The sequence below is a fragment of the Mastigoproctus giganteus genome, chromosome 2, assembly GCF_048544385.1.
Source record: "Mastigoproctus giganteus isolate SK-2022 chromosome 2, ASM4854438v1, whole genome shotgun sequence".
Classification (NCBI taxonomy): domain Eukaryota; kingdom Metazoa; phylum Arthropoda; class Arachnida; order Uropygi; family Thelyphonidae; genus Mastigoproctus; species Mastigoproctus giganteus.
This window is the reverse complement of record NC_143576.1, coordinates 231,699,398-231,720,873: the sequence shown is the minus strand read 5'-3', so window position 1 is coordinate 231,720,873 and position 21,476 is coordinate 231,699,398. Positions and strand designations below refer to the sequence as shown.

At 37.0% G+C, this 21,476-nt stretch overlaps 1 protein-coding gene across 1 annotated transcript in view; it reads left to right on the top strand.

Annotated features, from left to right (window-relative positions):
* Positions 1–21,476, top strand: part of LOC150090239 (telomerase-binding protein EST1A-like) — a 311,345-nt gene that overhangs the window by 163,337 nt on the left and 126,532 nt on the right. The window contains exons 14-15 of the mRNA XM_090390224.1: positions 4,501–4,604; positions 15,149–15,325. Coding sequence (XP_090246350.1) covers positions 4,501–4,604; positions 15,149–15,325 — 281 coding nt within the window. The remainder of the gene's footprint in view (positions 1–4,500; positions 4,605–15,148; positions 15,326–21,476) is intronic.

Sequence of the window (21,476 nt, the reverse complement as noted above, 5' to 3'; positions counted from 1 at the left end):
TGTAATATTTGGATAATTTAAATTCTGTAAAGTTATTTTATTAACTGCTACAAGATCCATTTTGAATATTTCATCCAAGGATATCATGACTCAGAAAAAATGGTATATGTACACCATGCCATAGATATGCCACAAAAAAATGGCCAAATGGGATCTGTTTTCTGAGACTTTAGAGGTAACCTATCGGGATGTAACTCCAAATAGTCTGAACGCTTAACCCCAGATCAGTATGTCGAAAATATCACAAGAATCACCCTAAACACATGAACAGGAACGACATGCCTTGGTGGTGCGGGGAATTACAGGACCTGAGAAAAGGGGTCCACAGGGCCCGAAAAACCTTTCAGCTTGCCTGTGCTTCTTAACCCCGGGCAGAAATTGATCAGGAGGCTTATAAAGCCCTTAGAAATGGATATACCAAGTTAATAAGAGAAAAGAAAACCCTTTTGGAGAAATTTGGTATTCACTACAAGAAATGCAAATCCCTGGGTTGTCATATATAGGATCGTGACCAGTAAACTTCCCAGAGGCGAAATTATACATACTACCATTACCCCTGATGGTAATCAAACACAAACTTGGGAAGCATCTACAAATAATATCTAGATGCACTATTCCTAACTAACAACCAGTCTGTTTCAGAATTCCAGCAAAAGATCCTAACTGAAAACGCTTCATACAGCCAGACTAGATAGAACCACCTTTCACACAAGAAGAGCTGCAAATGGCTTTGCAGAGGACCAAAGACAATAGATGTTCAAGGCATGACCTTATACAGGTGTGTGCACTGTAAACATTTGCCACACAGTTCCCTGATCGCATACTCACACTCATGAACAAATGTTTAAGCATGGGACAGTTTCCAAATACCTGGAAGCCATCAAGTCTAAAACTCCTACTAAAGAGTCCTGAAAAACCTCCAACAGAACCAAAGTCATATAGACCCATTTCCCTCCTCTCAGTCATGGGAAAACTATTAGAGAAACTCTTACTAGTAAGATTTGCTGACTATTACAGTCAAGTATTTGATAGGCAATTTGGATTTAAAGTGGGGTCATGCACTGAAGATGCAATGATGTACCTAACAAATGCTGTACATTCTGCTCAGCAGAAGTACATGCTGGTCATATCTGTGAATTTTGCTAGAGCATTTGATACACTGTAGTGGCTAAGCATCATAGGGTGCCTGTACCTGCTAACCTCACTCAAAACCTGTACAGATATGTCAAAGGCTATTTAAATAATAGAGTCATTATGGTAAGGATATTCTCCTTTGGTGGATAAATCAAAAATCTATTTACTTCCATTGCACATAAAGCTAGGTTTGATAAAAAATATTTGTGAACGCGATGGACAAAAAAGAAGGATTTTCACGTTTAAGGAAAAGTTTTCTCGAATCAGTGATGAAAGAGGGAATTTTTGTGGGTCCTCAAATCAAACTGCTGTTCCAAGATGAGGAATTTACTAAAATATTAAATGCTAAGGCATTCTAAAACATCTGCTAGAACTTTTTAGGCAATGACAAATCACAAAATTACAGTGAAGTTATGGTTGAGCTAATATTAGCAGTTGGGATGCAACGTGTCATTAAAGCTTCATTTAGACTTTTCCTGTAAACTTGGGAGCGATTTCTGATGAACACGGTGAAGGGTTTCACCAAGATATTTCTCAAATGGAAAAAGATACCAGGGAAAATGAAGTCCAAATATGTTGGCAGACTACTATTGGAATTTCATACGGGAGACACCATTGGACGATTATAAAAGGTAAAAACGACAGAATAAGTGTTTTGTTATCAGATAAACATTTTTGTAAATAGAATAAGGTTAATAGATCCATTGTTCAGTATTTAATACTGTATGTAATATTTTCTTAAATATCTTTTTTACTAGAAACTTAGTTTTTGACTTTAACTCCTTCTCCCTTAAAATTGGCAGATGTTACAGCAATATGCTTGCCATATTTGAACTCAGCAATGTCAGATTTATAAGAATCACCTTGAATTTTAACAGTGAGCAAAAAAAAAAAAAAAAAAAAGATTTTTTTTTTCTGACCAGTGTAATCAATCTATTGTATTTCCATTTTATTTCTTTGGTACAGTAGAACATTAATGAGAATTTTAAGTAGTGTATATAAAGAGATGTAACCACATAGTAACATGGAGGACTGTTTTTCAACATTAATTGCAAAAAATGAATTTTAAACACTCATAAATACCACATTCCAAACCACGTGCATAGCTATACAATACAGTATAGCTATGCACGTGTACAATACAGTAGCTATACAATACAGTATAGCTACTCACGTGGTATAGCTACCCCACTTTACGATATTAATCTGTTCCATCGTATCGTAATGTGAACCCAATAACACATTGTTTTTTGGTAATTCGTTTCAAGATCTCGAAAGTTGAAATTTTCACTGTATAACTAAGTTATTTATCTCTCTAAATTGTCATTTTTAAGGTTACGAGCATGACCTTAAGGCCATATAAAAGGTCATGAGCATGGTTTGTAAATTGTATTAGTTACCAATTCAAATCATTAAAATGCACTACACTTTCATCTATATAATATCGGTGTTTAGATACACCATAGACACTCTTAAAAAAACTACAAAGTAGTTGTGGTCATCATTTGCTCTTTCTCATATTGTGCTCTGCATTCACGACGAGTTGCCATGATACTGCACTACCTCAAATAAGTAACGCTTCACTAATAGAGAAGACTATTGTTGCTTATTCTCAGTGAGTACCACCACCCAGACATGTTTCAAGGCTATTGGCCTATCATCAGTGGGTGGGCAGGTACCCTAGTATTGCAGACATGATGACCCAGTTGCGAAGTTAATCGCACAATATGAGAGATGCCTTTTGGCATCTCTCATATTGTGCAATTGAGAATAAGTAACAATAGTCTTCTCTGTTAGTGAAGCGTTACTTATTTGAGGTAGTGCAGTATCATGGCAACTCGTCGTGAAGGCAGAGCACAATATGAGAAAGAGCAAATGATGCCCACAACAACTACTTTGTAGTTTTTTTAAGAGTGTCTATGGTGTATCTAAACACCGATATTATATAGATACTAAACTCTTAAAGTATTATGCCATGTGCATTTAATTATTTTAAATACACTTTCATCGTAATTATATGTTCTGTTATAAGAATCAGTTTTGAACGCCTTTGTGATATTTTTCTAATGCACATTTCTTGAGGTCACAACCATAAAACAATAAAAACAATTTGCACTTTCCGGTTTATTTGGCTTTTCTGTTAGTGCAATCAATTATAAACGGGTGGTAAACTTGATCTTTTCGCATTTGTGAAAATACTGATAGCTGGAATTGTGTGGTTTTTGATGTTATTATGGTGAAAAGTGTTTGTCCTTTACTGAAATCTTGAATCGTATAAAAAACATAAATAAAATTTCAGACTCTTCTCTTCATTCCTTTTTTTTTTTTTTAAGCTTCATAAACTTCTTACTTCGTTCAAATCGTGTTAGTTGCAATTTGTTCATTCCGTTAAAAAATACTTGTGCATGCTATTGAAATTTATAAAGAAAAGAAGATTATCTTGGAAACAAACACCTGTTGAAACAATTCAGAAGACAAATCCTTGTGCAGCAAACAAACTAACAAGTACCGAGCCAATAATGAGTGATCAACGAGTTTGCATTTAATCGATGATGATGGTGAAGAATAAACATTCTTTAACATTTGTAAGTCATAAATAATTTCTCTATTATTATAATTTGCTTGATTTTACAGGCCACATTTTCATTTCTTTCAATAAATCAATCATTGTTTAAACTATGTATAAGTATAGTGCAAAAGCATCAATAATATGTAGCCAAACCGAATGAACAGAATATTAGCAAAGCGGCATCGTTTTAAGTTATATCTCATATTGTGAATACCTTCACAATGAGTTGCCATGATATTGCACTACTTCGAATAAGTAACGCTTCACCCGAGGAGAAGACTAATGTTACTTATTCTCAGATGGATACCACCACTCAGACGGCACCGTTTCAGGGCTATTTGGCCCTTTTTCGGTGGGTGGGTAGGTACCCGAGTGATGCAATGATGGCAAAACAGTTATGAAGTATAACTACACAATATGAGAAATCTCTGATGGTGTGTGATGTATTTAGACTATAAAGCATTTAGGGCGTAAGCCTCAAGCTATGGGAAAGTCTAGACTATGTATAAGTATACTTATACATAGTCTAGACTTTTCCATAGCTTGAGGCTTACGCCCTAAATGCTTTATAGTCATTGTTTAAACATAAACTAATTAGCTAACTAATTTCATTGTTGATAATGTAACCCCTATTTTTAACATTGTCTATGGGAAATAAATTCCCACTTTGCGAGTTTTGCTTTACGAGTGCACACTAGGAACGAATTAACTCGTAAAGTCGAGAACTACCTGTAGTTTAAAGATTATTTTTACAAGTTTCGTAGAATTTTATTATAATATAATTTTTTATATTTTAGATTATGTGGCCATCATACTACCAGAAGACAGCTCATTAGCTGGATTTTTACCACTGCTGGGATCCCTCCAAGATCCTGTATATGCTAAACCTCCTTTTGACAAGGTACACTTTTCTTAAAGTCTCTATATTGAATGCTATTTAAAATTATTTTGAATTGGCTTCGAAGTTTGATATTTATGAATTTTAGTATTAGATTAAATTATTATCTACTATAAGTTTGCAGTCTTATTATTATTTTTTTTTAATATGTGTTTATGAAATGGAGGTTAAATAGAAAAATAGGCATTATGTTATTATACATAACTTAGTGTCTCTTTTGACATAGAATGAACTCAGTGATATTTGCACACCTCTAAGATGTATGATATACTTTGTTAAAGCAGATACAGGGGGTCCTCAATATGCATTATAGTTATATTCCTTAAAACCATGATTATAATGAAACGACATATATCAGACAATTTCCCATTGAACTAATGTATTATGTGGGAGATACATTCCAGACCAACTAAAGAATTCAAATTTATATGGAACTGTATAGGCATCTGAATAGGAAATACTTATTTTATTGTATATTAAACTGTAACACAGTATAATTTATTGTAATTGCTAAATAACAATTAGAAAATACGCTATGAAATTATTAATAAAAATAAAAATAAATTTTTTTATTATTCTTCCTATTACAATTGCTCCTCCTTGCACTTGAAGGTGCTGCAACTATAGCCGCAGTTCCTGGTGCTTCTGAGACTAGCGCTGAAGTTGAGGTTCTCTGACTTTTTTTATTGAAGGAGTCTAACTTCATCTGCTTGCCACCGTGAATCTTTGCATCATACGATATGATGCAAATAATCTCATGATAGCAAGACAAACTATCATTTATGAGTCATATTACCTTAGCAGAATGATCAGGCAGGTGATCACAACTCTGCAGAATGCCTGTTAATTCATCAGCAAGGTTAAAAACACACTTGAGATTCTTTGTTGTTAAGATGCTTTCTTCTGTTGGGCTGTGTCTTCATTTTTCATGGTCTATTCATCAAATGCCTGCCTATTCAGTTCAGCCGATTCTTCATTAGTTAAGGGCTGCGAGTGTGACTCAAACAGCTCTTTAATATCCTCCTCAACATTATCAAAAACTTGCCTTGCTAAAGACACCAGCTCCCCATGAACTTCTTCAGAAGTTTCAAAACCAGTGAAGTCATGCACAGCTTCAGGATAAATGTTCTTCCAAACACTGTTCCATACATCTAACTGTCACTTCGTTCCATGCCTCACCAATAAATGTACACTGCATTCCTGATGTTAAAGCTCTTCCAGAACTCCAGAAAATGCAGAAGGGGCATCTGCACTTGCTGCCTCACCTTGTAGTCTCACATTTTTAAATCATAATGGGATTGAAATCTATGAAACCAGCCACGACTCACACTAAAAGTTTCACTTGCTGAGGCTAAACACTCTCACTTTTAACAAAATCATAAATGCTGGGTTCTTCTCCCGAATAAGAGCAAAACTTACTTGAGTATTTTGCTTGTGCAAATCTTCAAGCCATGCTGAAAGCAACTTCTCCATTTTTTTCATAATGCTACTCCTCAGCCTGGTAATTTTAATTGTAGAATGTCAGGTTATATACTGTGCTTTGCTCATTATCTCCCCTGCATTTTTTATAATCATATGCACTGTTGTTGGCAGTAAGTCAAGACACCAAGCAATATCAACAGCTCTTTCACCACTTCTACATTGCTTAATCACCTCTATTTTAATATCAGTCACATTATGTCGCCTTTTCACTGCACTAGGCAACTTTTTTGAATATTTTCCACTCATGATGAAGGGTTAGTGAAATATTTTTGGATATATGTATTCACAGCATCTCTTCACTCACGAAAATGTGGAGCTGGATTGTGGGTACACAAACGGTGCCGTGTGACGTCATGGACCTACTGCATATTGTTCTAGAAAGTATCTAAACAATAGAAACTTCTATTGTTTATTTTCTAGAATTTACTATTTATTTATTATTTACATTTTTATTTCATTATATATTCTCTAAAATTATGATTTACAGTACTGTATAGTATACAGTAATGGCTATACAGTTTGGTAAAATTTATTTGTTGTATTAAATATTTAATACATACTTATTACTGTACATGATCACTCATCGGTGAAGACAGGATATTAGAGCTGGAAAAGGAATCAGAAAATGTGAATTGGAATATCATCGGTTTGGCTGAAACAAGAAGAAGAAATGAATCACTTATAAGTTTATCAAGTGGAAATCTGCTGTACACCAATGGAAACAGTGAAAGGAGTGAAGGTGGAGTTGGGTTATTGGTCCATAAAGATTTTAAAAGCAACATTTTGGAATTCAAAAGTACATCACCAAGGGTGTCAAGACTAATATTCAAGATTTCTAAGAGGTACAAGCATAAAGATTATAATGATTTATGCACCAACATCGAGCCATGATGATGAAGAGGTTGAAGAAATGTACACTGAAATTGAGAGTCTTCTAGATGAGCAGAAAACCCACTACACTATTATTATGGGGGACTTCAATGCTAAGGTTGGAAAAAGGAAAAACAGCGCAGAAAGAGGAACTATAGGAAATTTTGGAATTGGTGAAAGAAATAAAAGAGGTGAAAGACTTGTGGAATTTGCAGAATCTCAAGGACTGTCAGTAATGAACACTTTTTTCAAGAAAAGGGTGAACAGAAAGTGGACATGGAAGAGTCCAAATGGATTAACAACTAATGAAATTGACTTCATCCTCACTAACAGAAGATATATTGTGAATGATGTTACCGTCCTGAATAAGGTAAATGTTGGAAGTGATCACAGAATGGTAAGATGTACACTTGATATAGATGTAGGAAAGGAAAGGAAAAAACTGACTCGAGTAAATAATACAAAGGTCTTTGAAATAACAGAGGAGGAGAAAAAGCAGTATGTACTGGAACTTAAGAACAAGTTTGAGCTTCTGCAGACTGCTCTGGACCAAGATATCGACGAGGAATATTACAACTTTCTGAAAGTGATAAAGCCCAAGAAACCTATAGGGAAACAGAAATCCAAAGAAGAAAAAATTAGTCAAGAAACACTTGTCATGATGAACCAAAGACGACAAATGAAGAGCAAGAAAAACACTGCCAGGGAGAAAATTGAGTATACTGAGTTATGCAAAGCCATTAGAAAGAGACTCAGAGAGGACATAAGAAGATTTAACACAAGAAAAGTAGAACAAGCATTAAGGGAAAACAAAGGATTTAAATCAGCAGCCATGAGCAGTAATACAGAAAGATAAATGATACTGAAACTGAAGAATAGCGATGGTGTACTTATAAACAGTAGAGAAGGCATAATTCAAATAGCAGAAGACTACTATAGAGAATTATACAAGGAGCGAGGGAATGATACCAGCAGTGGGGAAGTTGGATTGCAAAGTAGCAACACATACGACATACCCGATATTCTTCCTGATGAGGTAGAACATGCATTGAAGAAAATGAAGAATTGGAAACTCCGGGGGAAGATGAAGTTACTGTAGAGTTGTTAAAATTGGGAGGAAGAGACATAACACAAAAACTGGCAAGGCTCTTCACAAAGTGCATTAGAAAAGGTGTGGTGCCTAAGCAGTGGAATAATGCAATCATAGTTTTGCTGCATAAAGAAGGAGATAAATCAGAAATTGGAAATTATAGACCAATTAGTTTGTTATCCCATATCTACAAGTTGTTCACAAGGGTCATTACTAACAGATTAGAAAGGATACTTGATGAGAATCAACCGAAAGAGCAAGCTGGCTTTAGGACAGGATTCTCAACTATGGATCACCTTCACGTAATATCACAGCTAATGGAGAAAGCAAATGAATATAAAACACCATTATGCCTGGCATTTGTGGATTATGAAATGGCATTTGATTCCATACAGCATAAGGCAATGTTTAGGGTGCTGGAAAGACAAGGCATAGATACCCCATGTATTATGATTTTGAAGAAAATATATGAGAGTGCTACCTCCTTTATTAGACTAGACAAAGACAGTAGCAAATTTAAAATCGAGAAAGGAGTTCAACAAGGAGATACAATATCTCCAAAGCTGTTTACTGCTGCCCTTGAGGAAGCTTTCAGAAGAGTAGACTGTCGCAGAAAGGAGTCAATGTGAACGGAGAGTACCTAAACCATTTATGATTTGCAGATGACATTGTGGTCATAAGCCACGATCCCAAAGAATTAGAGGAAAATCTTAATCAGTTATGCACAGTTAGTAAGGATTTTGGACTAAAGATGAATATGGCTAAAACAAAAGTAATGATGAACAAGTATGCCACGGAAAGGGAAATAATGATTGAAGGAGCAGTAATTGAAAAGGTGGAGTCATATACTTATCTGGGACAAGTTATTAGCTGTAATAATGATAAATGGCTGGAAGTCAAGAGAAGAAAAATTTTGGATGGATAGCATTCAGGAAATATAGTCACATACTGAAGAGCAATATCCCAGTTTGTCTGAAACGTAAAATAATGAATCAATGTATACTCCCCACCATGACTTATGGAAGTGAAACTTGGGCACTCACCAAAAGAATGGAAGAGAAGCTAAGAACTACACAGTGAAGAATGGAACGAATTATACTGGGAATCAGACTGTTAGATAAGAAGAGAAATATATGGATTAGGCAGCAAACTCAAGTAAAGGACATTCTTATCAAAACTAAAGAACTAAAATGGTCTTGGGCAGAACACATAGCTCGAAGACATGATGACAGATGGACTAAGAAAATAACAGAATGGTACCCAAGAGGAACTAGAAGAAAACCTGGAAGACAAAGGCGAAGATAGATAGATGAAATTCATGAGTTTTTGAGTAGTAAATGGATGGCCAGTGCACAAAACAGAAGGAACTGGAAAGTTGCTGGAGAGGCCTTAATCCTGCAGTGGATTGAAAATGGCTGATGATGATGATGATATTACTGTACTTATGTTTTCATACATACTGTATATATTTTTACATTTTATATACAGTATGTAATTATGAATTTAAATACAGAAGGAGAAAGAGAAGATTCAAGGAAAATATACATGCACTTTCCTTTTCAAACAATGTAAGTGCAAATATATACGATGTATATTGAGTTTACCGTCCCTATTTAATCAACAATGTGTATGAGAAACGACGTATATCAACACGATGTATATCAAGGACCCTCTGTATAATCTAACTATAACAAAATCTTTCATTTGTAAATCAGATTGAAACTGTGTTTATCACTCTGATTTGCAAATAGCAGTTGGTTTTAAATAGAATAGTTTGACTACCACCCATTGCTATTGTGCACAGATACCAGTGGTGTATTAGAATGGTTTCAAAACTGTAGGCTGTGGAGTTATTTGCATGGAGACCACAAATCCATATATACATCAACAATTGTCATTTTCACAATCTGATTGGCTGTAGCCCTAAATTTGCATTTTAAACAAATTGTCATATTTTTGCATACTGATGATAGGAGAGTAATTAATAAATTTGATGAATTTGAAGTCTGGTTAAATCAGCAAATGGAACTGAAATGGCCAGTTTGATAAAAATTCACAGGCTTCCCTCGCTGATTAGGGTGAAATGTCTTATCACAACTGTAAAAATGATCACTGGCAAGAACTCGGCACCATCATTCTGGGACCTGTGCTCTTGGAGAGTCCCTCAGAGCGACTCCAATTCTGTCCCACATCTCAGCCATCTCCACCTATCCGATAGGTTTCTGCCATATCAGCTACTTTCATGTGCCCAGTCTTTGGATGCTGACCTTAATAAGTTTTCTTGTGATAAGGAGTACAGATGCTGCATCCTTAAATTGTACTTCCCTGTCCCTGATCCTTCTCCTTGAAGCTCGTCTTAATGCCACAATCCAGCAATATGACATGAAGATGGCTTACCAACCAACCTTGCAGTTTTCCACCTATATATTCTTTGTACATTGTGATGCTTATAATTGTATTATACTTTGAGTGTTGAGCTGTATTTACTTCTATTCGTTCACATATGCATTTTTATATTTAATTTATTAATTTATTGATTTCTTTTTCTTATATATTGTAATATTACTGTTAACCCCTGGCCTTGTGGCTGTGAAGGGTTTATTGCAATGTATCCATCGTATTACTATTATTATTTCCTGAAAAAGGCCTCTGAGGTTGGGCAAATTCATATTTTAGCAATAAATAGACTCATACACCAACCATGAAAATATAAGTATTTTACTGTAACTAAAATATTTACAAATAAAATAAAATAAATATTTACAAAAACTGCTATTATATTAAATTAAATTATGTACATTGTAAAAAACATTAAAACTATGATGAAATCCTTGCGATAAAATACATTAAAATAAACCGGATTAAAAAAGATAAAAACGATAAAAATCTGGAGCTTTCGGAAGCATCGGCTTCCTTCCTCAGCAGTAACAAAACTTGATGCAGCACGTCCTTATATAACAGGCTCACAGTACTTATACACGTGGTTCAGTCGGTGCATGGTCTGAACTGGAAGCGGAAACACATCTGGAACATGTCAAGCAAAACCGTTCATTCGTACTTAGGATGATAGTTTCAAACAGAGGATGCATACGCATACCTCTATCCCTGTTCATAATATTGTGGTTGGATGAACAGATTCGTAGGCTCTCGAGCCATTTACGGTTCCAGAACCCATGCGTTCGATCCACAATAACTGCATCCTCTGGGGGAGATTTGATGCTGCTTCTCCCCAAACTGTTCGGCCACAGCAGACTTATTGTAATCAGCTGTTTTTATAGTATTTGCATGTTCCCCCAGACGATCTTTGAGCCATTGTTTTGTCTCGCCCACATAACATTCCCCACAATCTGGGCATTTTATCTTGTATACTACTCCACTACTCAGGTCCTTTGCTATTGGATCTTTTACCTAAGACAACATTGTGTGCAACCTCCGCCCGGGAAGCTGCACACAGCACGTTTTATAACCCCGCAAAACTCTAGCAAGATGATCAGTAAGGCCCGGATAGTAAGGAATGTATGCGGTAGCAGATTACGAGAAATCTTTGGCAAAGGATGCAAAGAAAAACAGGCGCCTCCGTAGTCAGGTGGGAAGGAGCAGCAGTGCATCGCACACGCTTCTTGATTAGACCGGGGTTCGAGCCCGTCGCCACCAAATATGGAGGATGTGGAAAGGTCAGGGAATGACCACCGCATATCCCGGAGCAATATGGCCTTAGTTGCTAATGCTCCTAAAAACCAAACAACAAACAACAAAGAAAAACAGCAAAGAGTTCTTTACTTATGTAAACTCTAGAAGGAACGGGATGAATCAGATTGGTCCACTTGATATCGATGGTTCAACTATTTATGATCCTGCTCAGGTAGCTAACAAACTAAATGGATATTTTGCATCGACATTCACACATGACGAGTTATTCAGCGAGGGGAGGCGCCTCCATAGCCAGGTGGGAAGGAGCAGCAGTGCGTAGCACACGCTTCTTGATTAGACCGGGGTTTGAGCCCGTCACCACCAAATACGGAGGATGCGGAAAGGTCAGGGAATGACCACCACATATCCCGGAGCAATATGGCCTTAGTTGCTAATGCTCCTAAAAACTAAATAAACACCAACACACAGCGAGGGGAATGCCAGAGGTGTATTCAACTCTGACAGTAAGCTAGATAATCTTGTAATAACTGAGAGTAAAGTGGAGGAAGATTTTGTTGAAGATAAACACAAGTAAAAGCACCTGGGGTAGATGGGATCTATCCAGTTATATTAAAGGAGGCAGCAAAAGAAGTAAGCAAACCCTTAGTCATAATTATGAGAGCTTCCTTGGATTCAGGGGTGGTATACCTTGGACTGGAGATGTGTAAATGTGACCCCAATTCACAAAGGAGGATCAAAGGCTGACACAAGTAATCACAGACCTGTGAGTTTAACTTCTGTTCCAGGAAAATTAATGGAGGCACTGGTTAAAGAAGCACTGCAGGATCATCTAGACAAGACTTCAGTTATAGCTCGGACAAAGTATGGTTTTGTTAAGGGGAAGTCTTGCCTGATCAATTTGATTGGATACTATGATGCAGTCACAAAAGAACTGGATACAGGGAATAACTTTGATATTTTATATTTGGATCTTAGAAAGGCTTTTAATACTGTTGCACATGGAAGACTGCTGCACAAATTGGAGCAGTGTGGCATTGGAGGCAAATTGCTGCTATGGACAAAGGTATGGTTGAGGGGGAGAAGACAGAGAGTGGTAATCAATGGACACTGCTCATCGTGGACTAATGTTATTAGTGGAGTCCCTCAGGGTTCAGTGTTGGGTCCATTATTGTTTTCTGTATTTATAAATAATATTGATGAAGGTATATCAAGCTTAATGTCCAAGTTTGCAGACAATACAAAGGTTGGCAGGGTTGTTAGGACACTACTGATGCTATGCTGCTGCAACAGGATCTGGAAAGGTTGAGCAGATGGGCTGAGAGGTGGCAAATGAAGTTTAACATTGACAAATGTAAAGTACTATGTATGGGAAACAGCAACCCCAGAACAATGTATCAACTGTGTGGTACTACACTGACAGTGGTAGAGAATGAAAAGGACCTGGGGGTAATTGTTCAGGCAGATATGAAGTTTTCTGAGCAGTGCAGATGGCTGCAAGAGTAGCTCATGGTGTCTTAACTATGATATACAGGAATTTTTCTAGCAGAGATAAGGAGATGATTATTCCCTTGTATAAGGCAATGGTCAAGCCACACCTTGAGTACTGTATACAGGTCTGGAGGCCTCATTTCAAGAAGGATGTATAGCTGCTGGAACGAGTACAGAGAAGGGCAACAGATTAGTGTCTGGGGACTAGGCACTGGCGAGGTGATCTGATAGAGGTGTATAAAGCCTTGAATGGTTTGAGCATGCTCAGTGCTGATGGGATTCTGCCTCTTGCTCAGAATAATCACCTGAGAGGGCATAAATTCAAATTGAGGAAAGACAGATGTAGGATGGATGTGCGGATATTTGCCTTTAGCCAGCGGGTAGTTGGTTGGTGGAACAGACTACCATCCCTTGTTGTGGAAGTTGAGAGCCTAAATAAATTTAAGGCTCAGCTGGACAGGTATTTCGAATGAATGGAGGGGTGAAGTGGAAGGTTTTTTTTTTTTTTTTTTTGGCTGATGCTGCATAAGCTTGCTTTCTTGCATCATATGCCTCTACTAATGCTAACCCACAAATTCCAGTCAAAATCTGGGAAATTAAAATCCCCCATTATATGTATCAATAATAAACTACTGCAGATAAAAAAGGAGCCACACCTTTAGGCATCTAGTTTCAAGAGAAGCAGGCAAGAAGTAATTCTGACAAGACTCCGCATCGGTCATTCCCATCCAACTCATTTGTATTTGCTTATGGGAGAGAATTCTCATCAGTGTTTCTTTTGCCATTCACACTTAACAGTAAAGCATATTCTCATTGAATGTCCCCTACATTAAACTATTCTAAAATCTAGCATTAACTCCTTGTCCAACTTGCTCGTATACCCTTAAATTTATCACATATTCTTGGCAATGATGCAAATTTCAAAGAATTGTTTAACTATTTGAAATGCATACATTTTTTTATAATAATCTCTGATCATAATGTGAAATTAGTAATAAGAAAATGATGAATAGGCACAGTATGGCCCTAGAGTCCCCTATGCCAAAAATATCTGAAATGCAACAACAAAATCAACTACAACCTAGTTGTCTGCCAAGTAACTTTTCAATGTGCTCATTTGCTTGGCAGTATGACAGGTTTTCATTACCTTGTGTTTTTGCAGTTTGCCAGAAAAATGACAGAGAATCGAACAATGAATCAACCTGAAATTGTCAACAAATCTAAAGAAGTCACCAACCTATGTCAAGAATTCACAAAAGTGAATGGCATAAAAGATTTTTAGAAGGAAAAGAGAATGTGAAAGACTACAAATGACCAGACTGTCTGCTATTCATGAAAATGTATCTTAAAATATATCATCTTTTAAGGGCACAAAAGATGATGTTGTTGTACACATTGGAACTAATGACATTAAGAGAAGATCAGCAGATATACTCAACAAGTACAGGTCAATGTTGGAAAAAAGTCATGAGTTAGGGTGGAATGTGAAAGTGTCTGCAATTCTGCCCAGTCATGATAGGAGGGAGTATATGATGAGAGCCTTGTCGATCAGTTCAGCCCTGGAGAGATTGTGCAAGGCTCAAGGGGTAGAATTTTTTTCAGCCTAGTCTGTGCTTGTTGACAGGAGAGATTGCTTCTACAGGTATTGGATACACTTAAATAGAAAGGTTGCAAGAATATTTGCTGATGCTATCGAGGCAATGTTAGGTGGGTCGGTAAACTGCTAGCTTGGGGGGGATACACAGACTAAAAGGTCCCTTCCCTGAATGCATTTTAAATGGATTCAGCTTTATATAAGTAATTTTACTGGATATTTTATTTCTAAAATATCATATTTTAGAAATTTTTGGAATAATTTGAGGCAATGCCAAAAAAAGTTTATGTAATCATCTTATACATTTTTTTTTTTTTTTTTTTTTTTTTTATATAGAAATTCTTACAATTGTTTTTGCTTCCCTTATACTAGGAAGTAGCAAGACATTGTGTTAGATTGAATCACATTCAATTTTTTGGCGATTATTTATGTGGAATAGCATCTCCTTACTTGGAGTTTGATGTGGAAATGAAAAAGTTCATCTCCTTAGTAACTGTGTCAGAATCAGAAGAGAAATCAGAAACTGGACAGGATGCACCTTGGGAATCAGTGAGTAACTATTTATGATTTCAGTGTTAATAACAAATGCATGTATTTCTGTGCCAAGTGTAATTTTATTTTGAAAATTGTGCATGTTTTTCATTCAATTTCTGCTTACAGCTCTCAAATTGTATCAGTGCCAGCATTAAAGTATAACCCAACAGTCTTCACTACTTCACCGTAATTTAATATTTTATTAAATAACTTTATTGTCTGTAGAAAGGATGTAATAATGGTGTTATTCTCATTTATATTCAAATAATTCCATTACATTTTTCTTGCTGAAAAGCTCTAGTGGGCACCAATATGTGGTGAAGGAACCTCCTTACCACATGATGCTGCTATATAGCCAGAAAAACTTTCTTGATTTACTATGGAGACTCCTTCATTTCACTGTTGTACTAAAATTTGTAATACAGTTTCTCCACTGTTTTGAGAAAACACCATTTATCTCTTTCTTTTTACATAAAATAAAGTAATAGTTGTAGTAAAACTACATTAAAGTCAAATTTAAAATATTCTGTGAATTTTTTCTTAATTATTATTAAATAATGTGGCCAAAGTGAAGTAGTAAGTAGCATTTGAGAATAGTTGTCCGTAATTGTTCAGTTAGCCATAAAAGGAAAAAACTAAAAAAAAAAAAAAAAAAATATCCTGCAGATTTTCATTTCTAATGTAATGCATACAGTATGGGCTATAGAACTTTAGGGTAATTTATACATGCAGTAAAAACCAAAAAAAAAAAAAAAAAAGTGCTAGTGCAAGTTTACATGTACCATTGAGGTGATTTGAATGCTGATAAGATCCAGTGGAATTACATATTGAAATATTTAATGCATTCATAGCAGAAGCTGTATGATTTTGTGAATAGGTAAATTCCAGACTTAGTTTGGTGGCCAGCTTTTTTATCATGAATTCCAAAGAGGAAAATGTTTCTTTAGTTAAATCTGCTAGCCCCAAATAGAATTCATAGATAGCAAGTGCCCAATTTGGTTATTTATGATTCACTTTTGAAAAAAACAAACAAACAAAAACTTTCCAGTGCTTCTCACTGTCATTGCAGTAAAGAAATAGATATTTTGTAGATGAATTATATCAGTTTCAAGGTGAAAGCCTATCAGATGCTTTTATGAAAGAAGAAAGAGTTGATGTACAGTGGTCCTTTCACGTTAATTTGGTTAGTTCCCTGTCAAAATAAACATGAAATATAGCAAGTTATCCCAAGTTATTCTTGGCATTTTAATAAATTCTTATAGCAATGCTAAATATCAGAGAATATTCAACCAGGTTAAAAAAATAAATAAATAATAATCAGATCTCTGTCTGGTGCAATTTTGGAAATGCCCTTCATTCTGAGCAGTAGTGCCATTTTTATAAAGAAATTTTAATTCAGCATTTTTGATATAGGTATAGAGTCTACTACATTATCTTTCTCGAAGCAATCATAATCAGTTGATGTCTAACAGACAACTTGTAAACAATCCTCTGGCTGTATACATTTAACATGAAATATGATTTTGTCAGTGAAATTTAATTTCTAGTGCAGTATGGACTTTAAAAAAACTTCCTGTTTTATCCAAAAAAATCTTGTTTTGTGTTTTCTTACTGCTTACAAATTTCCAGCTTTTCAAAAGTTGGCAGCAGTGCTCCTGCTAGGCTCCATGCTAACAAAATAGGAATCTGGCATGCTTGGAGTGCACTGTTACCTGTAGAAATTCGGAAAAGGGGATCCTGGTAGTGAGCTACCTTCATCACACTACTTTGGTTTCTGCTTTGACAAGATGGGAGATCCAGGGTCAACCATATCATTGCAACACCTCTACTCTCATGGTACAAGGGACAGGATTCAGGCTGGGAGAGGTGTAGGTATGGTGGTTGGGCAGCCTGGGCATTCCACTCCCTAGTGTGTTTAATGCTTGCTGCATAATGGGCATCCCTTTGGGCTCCATAGTGGGTGGAGAGCCAGGGCACTGAAGCATAAAAAAGCACTGGTGATCTAAATCTTTCTTCTGGGACCCCAAAATGGTTTATTAAAAAATAAACAAATACTGCCACCTCAGTGAAAAGCACCAGACTTTGAAACCCTATCAGGTCCATCACCTACATATCGGATAATCTATTTCAACAGTGAGAAACCTTTTAGGGAAAATGTTAACCTTCTTTATATGGAGGGGTTAGTAGTCTTCTCTAAAACGGCTGTATTCTGGAGATATCCTCATTAAAACAATCAAAAGCACTCAGAACAGCTCCTCCAAACCTGTTTTGGGAAATTGCCTGTTATGATAATACCCCGCAGGACACTTAACTCATCCATTTTGTCATCTCAGAATGGCATCTCCTTGAATTATCTGAAGAGGAAATCCATTCTGAACTGAAAACTCAAGGAGTGACAGCTGCAAAATGAATATTCATGTTCAGTAATGGGAATCTAGCTCCAGCTAGGAATCTCATCCTTACTTTCAGTACACAGACATCTAATTTAATTACAGCTGGGTATCTTCACTGCCTAATATGACCATATATACATTAAAGTTCCATAAATATGACACTTGCAAATGGCCTCTTTTGGTGCTCTTGTGTTCACTCAGTGTGGATCTATGTGCATTAATTGGCAAGAGGACCACTCTGCATAATCCTGTACATGCCAGCAGTGGAAAGAGTAAAAAGAGATAAGAAGAAATAAAGAGATACAGGTTGTTGTGCTGAATAAATCACACCAGGAGGCAAGAAAAGTGGTAAAACCTATAAATAGAAATTATATTTAAGTGTGTACCACCCCTGTAGAATCGGTCTCTCCTGTTAATTGTTGAAGTTAAACGTAAGAAAGGCACCTTGGGCAGATGGGATCTATTCAATTATATTAAGGGAGACAGCAAAGGAATTAAGCAAACAATTAGCCATTATTATGAGAGCATTTTTGGATTCGAGGAAGGTCCCTGTGAACTGGAGATATGTAAATATATTTCTAATTCATGAAGGGGGGGGGGGTCAAAGGATGATACGAGTAATTTCAGCCCATTAGTTTAAATTCTGGTCCAGGCAAAATAATGGAGTTGCTGGTTAAAGAATTAATGCAGGATCATCTAGACAGAAAAGGAAGGGCAGCATTGTCAAGGCTACAGTTTATCAAGGAGCTGCGAATATTTTTGTCATGTGTACGGCGTATCCAAAAATTCATTACTTCGTACAACATGTCCTCTTCACCTTTTCTTACTATTGAATACATCATGAATAGTCAAACTAATAGAAGAAAGCTATCTGCAAAAAGATCTAAACCTCCCAAACATTTCCTCGTTATTTTACAAATATATGTGGTAGTCAATTCCAATCTCAATAATGTCCATTTCCATTTAGTCTAGCAAACCCCATGTACTTTTTCTGACAGAATCCCAGTTATCAGTTGATTCAACCACTGCTCATCTCATTTGTGTGAATAACTAGTTGTATGATTCCTTTCGCTTCAAAAGTAGTACTTGTGCATATGTCTCTTCCGGTATTGTTAAATCAGAACAGACATCAATAGACACTCAGATCACAACTTGGTAATTACAAAGTCTCCAACATGAGACTTTGTAATTTGAAATCTCTTCTTAGCATTAGCATTAGCATTAGTAGAGGCATATGATGCAAGAAAGCAAGCTTATTCAGCATCAGCCAAAAAAAAAAAGCACAACCACTACTCCCATTTCACCCCTCCATTTGTTCGCAATACCTGTCCAGCTGAGCCTTAAATTTGTTTAGGCTATCAACTTCAACAACAAGTGATGGAAGTCTATTCCACAAACCAACTGCCCGCTGGCTAAAGGCAAATTTCCGCACATCTATCCGACATCCGTCCTTCTCCAATTTGAATTTATGCCCTCTCAGGTGATTATTCTGAGCAAGAGGAAGAATCCCATCGGCATTCAGCATGCTCAAGCCATTCAAAGCCTTATACACCTCTATAATCACCTCGCCGATGCCTAGTCTCCAGATTCTGTAATTTGCAAAACTTAAGCCTTTCTTCTTAAGAGCAACCCTTTGTTCCATTCACTAATCTTGTTGCCCTCCTCTGTACTCGTTCCAGCGGCTCTACATCCTACTTGAAATGAGGTCTCCAGACCTGTATACAGTACTCAAGGTGTGGCCTGACCAATGCCTTATACAAGGGGATAATCACATCCCTATCCCTGCTAGAAAAATTCCTGTATTTCATTGACAAGACATCACGATCTACTCTTGCAGCTCGTCTGCATTGCTCAGAGAACTTCATATCTGCCTGCACAATTACCCCCAAGGTCCTTTTCATTCTCTATCACTGTCAGCGTAGTACCACAGAGTTGACACGTTGATCTGGGGTTACTGTTTCCCATATGTAGTACTTTACATTTGTCAATGTGAAACTTCATTTGCCACCTCTCAGCCCATCTGCTCAACCTTTCCAGATCCTGTTGCAGCAGCATAGCATCAGTAGTGTCCTTAACAACCCTGCCAACCTTTGTATCGTCTGCAAACTTGGACATTAAGCTTGATATACCATCATCTATATCATTAATAAATACAGAAAACAACAATGAACCCAACACTGAACCCTGAGGAACTCCACTAATAACATTAGTCCACGTTGAGCAGTGTCCATTGATTACCACTCTCTGTCTTCTGCCACTCAGCCATCCCTTTATCCATAGCAGCAATTTGCCTCCAATGCCACACTGCTCCAATTTGTGCAGCAGTCTTCCATGCGCAACAGTATCAAAAGCCTTTCTAAGATCCAAATATATAATATCCAAGTTATTCCCTGCATCCAGTTCTTTTGTGACTACATCATAGTATCCAATCAAATTGGTCAGACAAGACCTGCCCTTAACAAAACCATGCTGTGTCTGAGCTATAACTGAATTCTTGTCCAGATGATCCTGCAGTGCTTCTTTAACCAGTGTCTCCATTAATTTTCCTGGAACCGAAGTTAAACTAACAGGTCTATAATTACTTGTGTCAGCCTTTGATCCTCCTTTGTGAATTGGGGTTACATTTGCACATCTCCAGTCTATGGGTACCTCCCCTGAGTCCAAAGAAGCTCTCATAATTATGGCTAGGGGTTTGCTTACTTCCTTTGCTGCCTCCTTTAATATAACTGGATACATCCCATCCACCCCAGGTGCCTTTTTTATGTTTATCCTCAACAATTTCTCCTCCACTTTCCTCTCAGTTATTAGAAAATCATCTAGCTCACTGCCAATGTTTACTTCACCTACGACATTCCCCTTCCTGAATAACTCCTCATGTGTGAATGTAGATGCAAAATACTCGTTTAGATTGTTAGCCACCTGAGCAGGATCCCCAACTGTTGAACCATCAACATCCAGTGGACCAATCTGATTCATCCCTTTCCTTCTTGAGTTTAAATAGGTAAAGAACTCTTTTCTGTTTTTCTTTGCATCCTTTACCAAGGATTTCTCATAATCTGCCTTTGCCTGTCTAATCTCCTTTGTGACTTGGTTACAGACCAACTTATATCTATCATAGGCTTCCATGTCACCCATTAATTTGTATGTATCCCATGCATTTTTCTTCTCTGCCATATGTCTCATTAGTTCATCTGACAACCATTTAGGCCTGAACCTTGAACAATATTTCTTGGTTGGTATGTAAAGCCTGGTAGCCTCCAAGATTAGTTCCTTGAATGCTTCCCATTTTGAATTTGCTGTTGGTAACATCATCAGTTGGTCCCACTGTATAGAATTTAAATACTGTCTCAGCCCATCATAGTCGCCTTTATGAAAGCAAAAACCCTTCCCTTTACCTCTGATGGTAGTTACCTCCTTGAGTAAATCCCACTTCAGCACACTGTGATCACTGCCACCTAGTGGTTCCTTTATCTGCAGATTCTTAATGCATGAAGAATCACTACTTATAATCAGATCAAGAGTATTACTCCCTCTAGTTGCCTCCCGAACATGCGCCGCCTCCGTAGCCAGGTGGGAAGGAGCAGCAGTGCGTAGCACATGCTTCTTGATTAGAACGGGGTTCGAGCCCGTCACCACCAAATACGGAGGATGCGGAAAGGTCAGGGAATGACCACCGCATATTCCCGGAGCAATATGGCCTTAGTTGCTAATGCTCCTAAAAACCAAATAACAAACAAACAATCCCGAACATGCTGATGTAGAAAACAATCATC